At 42.7% G+C, this 10,284-nt stretch overlaps 2 protein-coding genes across 3 annotated transcripts in view; one reads left to right on the top strand and one right to left on the bottom strand.

Moving 5' to 3' along the window:
- Positions 1-3,570: 3,570 nt before the first annotated feature.
- Positions 3,571-6,342, top strand: LOC149828522 (zinc finger BED domain-containing protein RICESLEEPER 2-like). Its single transcript, XM_090016872.1, has 4 exons — positions 3,571-5,674; positions 5,761-5,825; positions 5,922-5,977; positions 6,084-6,342. The coding sequence occupies exons 1-2, from the start codon at positions 3,709-3,711 to the stop codon at positions 5,817-5,819; spliced, it is 2,025 nt and encodes a 674-aa protein (XP_089872998.1). The 5' UTR covers positions 3,571-3,708; the 3' UTR covers positions 5,820-5,825; positions 5,922-5,977; positions 6,084-6,342.
- Positions 6,343-7,955: 1,613 nt separating this feature from the next.
- Positions 7,956-10,284, bottom strand: part of LOC149828520 (FACT complex subunit SSRP1-like) — a 79,573-nt gene continuing 77,244 nt past the window's right edge. For both annotated transcript variants that reach the window (XM_090017625.1, XM_090017626.1), the window contains one exon: positions 7,956-8,476. In XM_090017625.1, the coding sequence (XP_089873751.1) occupies positions 8,352-8,476 (125 nt within the window). In that variant the 3' untranslated portion in view covers positions 7,956-8,351. The remainder of the gene's footprint in view (positions 8,477-10,284) is intronic.

The following is a 10,284-nucleotide window of genomic DNA, read 5'->3' as shown; positions in this document are numbered from 1 at the left end:
ATTAAGTCTGGGACATGCCTAGCTGGATCCAACACCCTTCACTTGATAACTCTCGAGTCTTTGCCCCATCCATGGCCCCCATGAGTTTTGCATTAGGAGACTTGGAATTCAAGTGGTTTCTCATGGTTGAGAATTTAGGGTTGCAAATTGGCCACAGATCTGACTTGGTCCAGTCTGTCTGGCCTATCTTGTGGGACCTAGATAGTATGTACCTGAATGTGGGTTGGATCCATAACAAATGTGATTGGTTTATTCAGATCCGAGTTGAGACTGGCTCCAATATGACCCAGACCTTTTCTGCATAAAAACCAATAGCCTGTTTTGGTTAGATTCTAACTGGATCTGCAACTCTACTGTACTATCCAAGATTTGTTTCCATTTTTTCTCAACAAATTAGAAACAATGTCGGGTCAAGCATGATTCGATCCATACCCTACCTGTGTCCATCCCCATTTAAGTGGCCCTCGATGCCAAAATTGAATTGCTAAAGTTCATACACAGTGGGATAAGGCTCCACACTGCAATATCCAAGCTGATCACGTCCTAGAAAGGAAAAAGGTTTGCATCTTATGAAATATGATGTTGCACATCATACGACGATCCTCACCGACCAGCATAATGCATTTGGATGGCTAAGATTATATGTATCAGCAAGTAGGAATGTGGACGGCCAGGATGAATTTGGATGGACGGCTAGGATGACATACGATCTGCAGCATAAGATGTCACAGAACTGGACCTTTTCCCTTTAAAAACCTCATAATGGGATCAAAACAGTCGTGTCGGATAGTCAAATTTGTGGGAGATCAATGTTTTCCAATTTTAGGGGGCTTCTGCTTTGGAAATCGGAAGGCCAATACCAGACCTAACCAAGCAATTAGCGATGCCTTGTAGAGGGCTATCAAGTCCAGCTGTAAATGGATCTGGGTAGGTTAGATATCCTATCCAACTTCATACTATTAAGTTCCCTACACAAATGCTTAGTTTGAGAGGCTCAAGTCATGCTCAACTGGGTCTAGCCTAAACCAACAGCGCTAGTTTTGGAGGCATAACCTGACCCCACTTATGGTCGAACAAGTTTTCCTTTGACTCTGCTGATCCCGATCCGCTAAACCAATTTCTCGAACTATGGAGGCTAGGCTTGGGGCAGACGTGCTGGATCGTAGTAGATCCGAATGTGAATCTGAATTTTATTAGGTTACTATTGGCAGGTATTATTAGACCTGGAAAAGTATGCTTATCTGTTCAACAAAGGGAAAGGCTAAGGTTGTGACACATTTGGAACAAATATATTGGGGTCTATTAGGATTCACGATATCAGTCGGAATGCCAACAAGGGCTCCACTCATCTAGTTGACAGGACATCACAATTTCGAAAACCCACCCTTGCTGCAAGGTTGAAGCTGCTGTACTTTCCGGTGGGTATGGGGAACCTCAAGAGTTTTACCAACCGGAGTCCAGTCAATGTCAATGTATGGTCGGTGATGGTTTTTTTTTTCTTTTTCTTGAATTATCCAAAAAAGAAGAAGAAAAGATCCCAGACAATCAAATAGCAATATATGGTCAGGTCTGGGTGGGAATTAGGTTTATTTTGACCATTTATCTTTTTTGTACATAAGAATCAATGTATTTTATCCATTTTTGCTGCATCATGTGCAATATAACCCTAATTCTTTACCGGATCCAAAACTCCAATGTGAATCCGGATTCAGAACTGGATCCACTCTTTAAAATTCAGTATCAATGTCTGGTTGAGCTTGACCCGGCCCATATTTGCATCTCTATTCCATCTCATCCAAATCCAAGTTCACTGGAAGATGGATCACATAGGTGCAAATCTGATCCAGAAAACACTTTTGATCCTATTTTAAGATCCATAACAAATAACAGCATATCGGATTCGGATAAAGGTCCAACTAAAACCGCTTAATTTTTCATCCTTTAAAGGCCTGCATGCAAATACGAGTTCTTTATTCTTTGGTCCTCAATGGTTGACTTTTTCGGGTCAGGACAAGCGCAGCAGGATGGATCTCTAAGTTTGATCTAGACGACATGCATATTGGAATCAAAGTGGTCACCATGCTGGGCCGGGTAGATCCAAAGTGCATCAGCACCAAGACTCGTCAACCAGTGAAACTGAATCGATCCGGGTCAAGCTCATTTTAACATGAAGCATTTTTAATTAATCTACAACATGAGGTAGGATCCAGAACCCATTGACACTAAGACCAGGCAACGGATATATGGATCTGGTGTGGGTCCCTATCCAATTTCACATGTACGATTTTGAATTTGAAGTTCTTGAAGAATAAGGTCTGACCCAGCCCGTTTAGGATACGGATAAGGGGTGGCCCCTGATTGCCGGATGCGGATGTGGGTCCCACAATAAACCCAACCCGAGACAATTTTATAATATTTAATTTTTTTCTAAAAATAATCCCTCCCAAGGTGGCAGGTTTTTGGCAATATCCCCCAAATTGGATCTGAGGCAGCAAGTTGGGTTGCTTCTTATTTCGGGTTCCACCCGAAACCCTAACCCTCAAAAACATCACCGCTCCTGGCTGCGCTCCCACCTTCTCTGGCGTCTACGGCGGAGGATTCCGGCGACCCCGTAAGGCTCCTCCCCTCCTTTTAAGAAGATGTTATTTCGTTTCATGGCTGAAACCACCACAAAATCTCTGATTTTTGGCTGGTAGAATTGAATGCGGCCTCTCTTAAATTTTCTTCCTATTTTGTTGGGTGTTAAGTTCTTTTGGGAAGCTGTATTGTTGATATTTGGTGTTCGTGCGAGATGGGCTCTTGTTGGTTTGCTTCGTGATGATCGTTTGTTGTGAGGATTTGAGCGTTTTCTTTTGAGTTTTCTTCAGGGTTTTGATGTGTTCTGTTGAATCTTTTTGTGGGTATTGTGACCTTCATGCCTGCTTCTTGCTCGTGTGCGTGTGTGTGGAGAGAGAGAGCGAGAGCGAGAGAGAGATTTGGGATGTGTTAAGCAGGGAAAGATGTGATTGAGGTGAAAACCACTTTGCTTTTTATGGTTCTGTTCTTGTACTCTGTTGGGGGTGTAAACGGGTCAGGTTGGGTATGGATCTAGATTTTTTGCTGAACCAGGCCTACTTCGTCTGTCCTTGTTGGTTGGATTTGAACTCATACCTGAGTTTGGAGAAGGAGTTCCGAATAGTCTGAAATCTGAATCTAACCTAATTGGATTTGTGTCTTTATCTGATCCAAATCTTGTGTTAGACGGGTCAGATTTGGTTCGGATCTGTGCATGTCTAGATCCAGACCAATCTGATCAAGCCTTTTCAGGTTTGAGTTCTTACTTCAACCTGGGTTGTGAGGGTGTAGTGTGGTTTGGCATAATCAGGTTTTGGGTTCCGGCCAAAAATCTAGGTTGAAAACTGCAAATGACCGTGAAATAACCTGGTTGATTCTGTACCAGATCTGGTTTAACTTGCAAAAAGGTTGGTATGAATCTTTGTTATTTTTTATTTCATATCTGGGTGCCAATGTCAAAAACTGACAGCAGAACCGGTCCCACCGACTGAGTTGTGTATAATTTGGATCTGGCAGGGCAAACCTGACTTCCTGCATGTAGGCGGATTATATATCCGATCCAGAATCAACTATCACATACTATCAGGCTCTTGTTTGTTGCATTTGGTGAAAAACTTTGAACTGTACAGATCTTGGTGATATACTATATGTACCATGTCTATCATCCCCATCACCCCTACCCGGACTCCTAGTGAAGAAAATGATAGCAACATGGTGCAGATGTCGAAATCGATTACTCGCAAGCGACCGAATAGATTGAGGTCTGCTGTGTGGAATGATTTTGAGAGAATCAAGAAGAACGGCAAGGACTTGGCTGTGTGCAAGCATTGTAATAAGGAATTTGTGGGAGGGACTAGCAGTGGCACATCCCATTTGAAGAAGCATTTAGAAAGGTGCCCCAGAAGAACCAATATTGATGCAGCTCAGCAATTGCTTGCAATAGGAAAGAAGAAAAGGGAGAGGTCTGTCACTGTTAGTAACGCCAAGTATAGCCAGGAGAGAAGCAGGCTTGACCTTGCTCATATGATCATTCTACACGGGTATCCATTCTCTATTGTTGAGCACATCGGGTTCAGGATGTTTGTGAACAATCTTCAGCCATCATTTAACTTGGTATCACTTGAAACTGTTAAGGCTGATTGCCTGACAATTTATGAGAAAGAGAACGAGAAACTTAAAGAAATCTTGGCAAATATTTCTGGTAAGGTTAGCCTTACAACAGAGGTGTGGACTTCGTGCGAGAATGTTGCCTATTTATGTTTGGTGGCACATTACATTGATGAAGAGTGGGTATTGCAGAGAAAGATTCTCAATTTTGTTATGGTGGGATCTCCTCATACTGGTGAAGCACTTTCTGAAATACTTGAATCATGTCTAATGGAGTGGAATATTCCTCATAAAGTGTTTGCGATGACACTGGACGATTCACTTGCGAATGAAAGTCTTGTCTCAAGAATCAGAGAGGCACTCTACCAAAAGAGGTTGCTTATGAGTGATGCACAGCCGTTTCACATGCGATGTGCTGCACATGTTCTTAATATGGTTGTCGAAGATGGTTTGGCAGCAGCACATGATGTGACCTATAAGATTCGAGAGACTATCAAGTATATCAAGAGCTCACAAGCAAGAGAGCAAAAATTCAATGACGCAGTTCATGAAGCTCAAATCCATAGCCAAAGGAGTTTATGTCTTGATATTCCAACTCAATGGAGCTCTACTTATCTCATGATTGAAGGTGCTCTAGAATACAAGGACGCATTGTCTGGTATGCAAAAGCTTGATTCTAGCTACACATTTGCACCAACAATCCGAGAGTGGGAAATGGCGAGCAGCATTACTAATATCCTGAAGCCATTTGTTGAAATCACAAATGTTTTCTCAGGAACTAAATTCCCGACTTCAAATCTCTACTTCCCCTCAGCTTGTGCGATTAAGTTTCAACTGAATCAATGGTGTACCAGTGGTGATGCATTTGTTCGTTCTGTAGCCTTGAAGCTGAAAGAAAATTTTGATTCATACTGGGCGACCTGCAGCTTAATTTTGGCTGTGGCTGTTATCTTAGATCCTCGATTCAAGTTGAAGTTGGTAGAGTATTACTATCCACAAATTTACGGTGGGAATGCTGCAGATCAAATCAAGGATACTTATGATGGAATTGTGAGTCTTTACAATGAATATGCGGCCCGTTCAAATTCAACTTTGCCTTCTCAAGATTTCAACAGGCGGATGGGAAGTGGTAACAGAAACGAATCTAATGTTACCTTGTCAATGAACATTACAAGTGATCCGAGGGATATGTTGAAAGGATTTGATGAATATCTCTCCGAGACTTCACAAAACCAACACTCAAAGTCAGATTTGGATCTATATTTGGAAGAAGCAGCCTTCCCCCGTAATGTGGAGTTCAACATTTTAAATTGGTGGAAACTCAATACACCCAAGTATCCTGTTTTAGCTAGGATGGCTCGTGATGTTTTAGCAATTCCTGTTTCAACTGTGGCATTGGACTCTACATTCAACACCGGAAGCAAAATGCTTGATACTTATCGCAGTTCACTAGATCTGCGTACTCTACAGGCTTTGATGTGCGCGCAAGACTGGTTGCAGGACAAATTAGATGGTAAGCTTCATCTATTGTATCCAAACTATTGACGGTATTTTTATCTGAATGTTGACTCATTCTATTTTCACTACTTTGTGTTTTAGGCTCAGCATTATCCATGAGCTATTCTGGTTCTACTATGACTGCTCTCAACCATGTTTAGGTGCAGGTAATGCTCTTGTTCTCCCATATTTTTGAATCCTTGTTATCATCCTTCTTCTTGTCAAGGATTAAATGAGCATATCTTATTTTTTCATGTTTCCAGGCGACGGATTAGGTGTTGCATGCTGTGGTGTCAAAGCTGTTAATATATAGTTTTAGGTGGAGTCAATTTCATGTGGAAGACCCAAAATGAATTTCTTTTTTGGTTCATATCGCTGACCCCAATTGTTTTGGGATGAAGGCGTAGTTGTTGTTGTTGTTGTAGGTGGAGTCAATTTCAGAAAATGGGATTCAGATGGTGCAGCCTTGCACCATGTGGAGATTCTGAAAAATGTTCTTAGCTTTTAATCTTTGATCACTGTGTGAGTTAACACATTTTTTATTCAACCCCTGGGCATGTTTTTCTTCATTGTTAAGCTTATGTACTGCTAACTGCTGGAGAATATGAGGAATGATTTTGTCATGCTGCTTGATAATGTACTTTTTCAATGGCAATTTTCAACTCCATCACTTTCCTGGTTCCATTTTCCAGCTACCTATTCTCCCGATTTAGTTCAGTAGGTGGTTAAAATAAGTAATTTTGTTGAAAATTTACTATCAATTGCATGATTATGCGCCTATTGCCACAGATACGTGGTTTTTCTCTCTTGCGTTTACTTGGTTTTTGGAGTTCGATTATTTGGTTATATGTAGTTCGGCTTGATATTGTGTATTGCAGAAATAAGCATGTCTTCATCTGTTTGACATAGTTGTGATTATTGACTTTATTGGTAGCTTGAAAGACAATTGCCTCAGAATGCATGTCTAACAATAGCCAACGTGCGCTTTAGGAGTCCTTAGTGGATGAATTGATTTTATTTTTGACATCATTATTTGCTATAAATATCATTATGGCCAGTGTAGTTTGATATTCGATGTATGAATTTTGCTGCTGCTTTTATGCACTGTTTGGGAGCCTTGAATTGGAGTTATGTTGTTTCCATCAGTGCTCTCATGTCCTTTGCTGAACACTGCATTGGGAATGATGTAGTTGACAGCCCCACACCACACTGCAACACCATTCACAAGGGAATGTTTTTGGCTACGCTAGCCTTGACACCACATTTTTGACAAAACCATAGTGGCAACGAATGAAAATGGTGTTTTCATATCAGGCAAGGCTCCCGAACAGAGCCTTAGTTTGTATTGATGGAATAAATCAAAAGGCATCTTGAAAACTTTTGTTTACAATTTTGTAAGCTAAAAAAACACGTAATTGATACGACTGGAACACTGTTTTGGAACAGTGCTAGAACGGCAATCCGCAATAATGCTATGAGTATGGCTGTAAATTGGCCAGATTGACCATCAAGATAAGAAGTCTGCTTTAAGGAACTGAACAAATTCGGAATCCAAATCTGTCATTGCAGACCGTGTTCAGGGGTCTTTCATAAATGTAAGCTTTCTTTCCCAATGCTGGGTTGGATCCAAATCTTAACCCTTTAAGTTTCTTCTCAAGATAATCTTGCACCCCAAAAGTACAAAACTGGAAATGGTAGCCTTTTTCATCATGCAATTCAGTACTAAATTCCAATGTTAGACAACGAATTTGAATCCAATTCTGAAAAAATCTTATAGATTGCGATAAGATTGACAAGCAAATAACCTGATAAACAAGCATAAAATGTGAGCTGGATGTATGCGCACAAACATATCCTAATGGGAATATAATTTTTAGAGCATTCCTATACAAATTTTTAACATTCTGCCAAACACAACAGCCACAGAAATTGCTGCCTCCTGTGATAGACGTACATATTACAATCTCTCCCTAGCTGCACCACCATACACGTCCATCTGCACAGATGGTTTACTACAGGCAGCATAAGAGATGAGTTCTATGACAGAATATTCAGAGCAATCTTGTTTGCCCCAAGGGGGGTTGGCGTAGTGGGGTGGGGCCTTGGCTACTAGGCAGGCAGTCAAGGTTTTATTCTCATCAGCGTCGCTGCCCAACCCAACACGTAGCATAGGCCCCGGGGGCAGGGGTCCTAGCCTCAGAATTTTATGCTGCCTGCACGACAACCATAGGTATGACAGGCTGAGCCAGCACAACCAGGTCTTCGAGCCAGGTGCGGTTTATTTGAGTAATAAATTCAAAAAAAAAATAATGCTTACTGTTTTCTCAACAAAGCATCTTATACAGAAAATAACGCACAAGTGCACATCCAAAGGTGTCACGGATGGGTCGATGTGTTATGTACATTCCTCCACTGGATTGTAAAGATACGAAGAAAATCTGTTTAAACTACCACTAAATCTCTCAACAAAAGACCTGTACTAGTAACTATTTTCTTCAGACTATTATCTATATAAATGAAGAACAAATAGCCAGAATTATCAACTTGAGGGAGATAGAGAGAGCGAGGTGTGTGTCTGTGTGTGGGTGGGTATTGCATGGATGCTGAACACAAATATCTGTTGGGTGTGAACTTAGGCTTCCGGAAGTATCAGCATTTAGGGAGCAGGCACCATCATATCCTATACATGAGCGCTACTCGCTGTCTGGCTCATTTCCAGAGTCTATATTGGTGGGAGCACTCTTATAACCAGACATTTCATCCTTGTATCGCTTCTGATCAGCCCGTGCCATGGCCTCATACGGCTCTTTCTCTTCAGCTGCATGCACCCACAACATTATCATCAGAGGTTAAGCTTTTTTCCTTCTTTTTCTTTTACAATTTTCCTTAATACAGGGCCAAAACCATAGGTCTTGAGAGACTTGAAACAAACAGCTTGTCAAGGCTGCACAAAAACAAAATAACTCCATGGCTAGTGGCTGTACAAGTTTCTACCAGCAATGTTTCCCAAGAACAACCAAAGCCATAGACACATCTACCATGCCTAGTAGTACTCAACCAACAGGAAAAAACTAAGAGGGAGATTCTCATACAAAGAGACATATTTTGCATAACATGCTAAAAATTTTAACCCATATTTCAGGTAGAACTGAATTCCAAAAATTCAAACCCATATTTTTTAGGAGCTAACTTTTTATTTTCCAATACCATCGGAGAATCAATAAGATACAAATAAAAGGTCTATCCTGTCCGTTTTACTTTGCAAAATGACAACTGTGAACTCGTGTAAGGGTGAAAGTTCTATTTTGCGAGTGGGAGGGGCACTACCAAGAGGAATTTGAAGAAAATTTCTGGTCAACAGGGTGGTATAAAATTTTTAACCCATATTTCAGGTAGAACTGAATTCCAAAAATTTAAACCCATATTTTTTAGGAGCTAACTTTTTATTTTCCAATACCATCGGGGAATCAATAAGATACATAATAAAGGTCTATCCTGTCCATTTTACTTTGCAAAATGAAAACTGTGACCTCGTGTAAGGGTGAAAGTTCTATTCTGCGAGTGGGCGGGGAACTACCAAGAGGAATTTGAAGAGAATTCCAGCCAGTGGTAGAGAATTTCTGGTCAACAGGGTGGTATGAGTTCCCAATTGAGTGGGCAGAAACATGAAAACCCAATTAAACCCCCAGAAAACACCAATGATGGAAGCAAAGAGGATCCTCTTCGTATTACTCAGATGGCAATTTCTCCACACACACACACACACAGAGAGAGAGAGAGAGAGAGAGAGAGAGAGAGAGAGTATATGCATGTGAGTACTAATTTTCTTAAGAGAGAGAACTGTCTGTAACAAGAAAAATGTGTCATATAATGTAAAACCCGCAAAAAAAAAATTTAATGTATCGGACTCGGGTCGGGTCCGGACCCGGCCCGTCATCGGTAGGGTTTAATAACCCGACTCGAGAAGGGGATTTTGAGAAAACCCCCTTCCCGAGTGTCGCTCCCCGCCTACGAAATCGGGCGGATTAGGGAAACCCACCAAGGGTTTCCCCATTCATCGCCCCCCCCCCCCCCCCCCCCCCCCCCGAGGCTTTTAAAAGCATTGCAGTAGGGCAAAGGGAGGCACACAACCCTTCGCCCCCCGTGCCGACCTCCTCCTCCTCTGCTGCGCACGCCGCCGACGCCGGCCACCGCCTCCCAGGTACGCCGTTCTCCTCCCCCTTCTCTTCCTCACACCCCCCCTCTCTGTCACCTCGCCGGGAGGCCGACAGGCGGCTCACGACCCCTGCCGCAGCCTCCCATCTCCCCTGTGCCCATCGGGGGCCCGACAGGTGGCCTATGGGGCCCCTATCGTTCCCTTTTCCCTCTGGGAATTCGCAGGAGTGCCGGCAGGGGACCGAGGCCCCAGCGACCCCCCCCCCCCCACCCCTGTGGGTGATAGGGAAACCGACGGGAGGTCGGTTGCCCTCCCTGTCACCCCCCGTCTGTGGGCAGGGGTTGGTCCCTGCCACCTTATCGCCATCGGCAGGGGCTAGACCCCTACCGTCTCGTGTCTGTCGGCAGGGGCTCAACCCCTGTCGATTCAATGTTGCCGGCAGGGGCTCAGCCCCTGCCACTTTGACATTA

The sequence above is a fragment of the Nuphar pumila genome, chromosome 9, assembly GCF_984573655.1.
Source record: "Nuphar pumila chromosome 9, dmNupPumi1.hap1.1, whole genome shotgun sequence".
Taxonomy (NCBI): domain Eukaryota; kingdom Viridiplantae; phylum Streptophyta; class Magnoliopsida; order Nymphaeales; family Nymphaeaceae; genus Nuphar; species Nuphar pumila.
This window is presented reverse-complemented; position numbering and strand designations above follow the sequence as displayed.

Coding starts and splice junctions, on each gene's coding strand:
- LOC149828522 (XM_090016872.1), top strand. CDS start 3,709: ATGTCTATCATCCCCATCACCCCTACCCGGACTCCTAGTGAAGAAAAT. Junction 5,675..5,760: donor GTTGCAGGACAAATTAGATG/GTAAGCTTCATC, acceptor TTTGTGTTTTAG/GCTCAGCATTATCCATGAGC.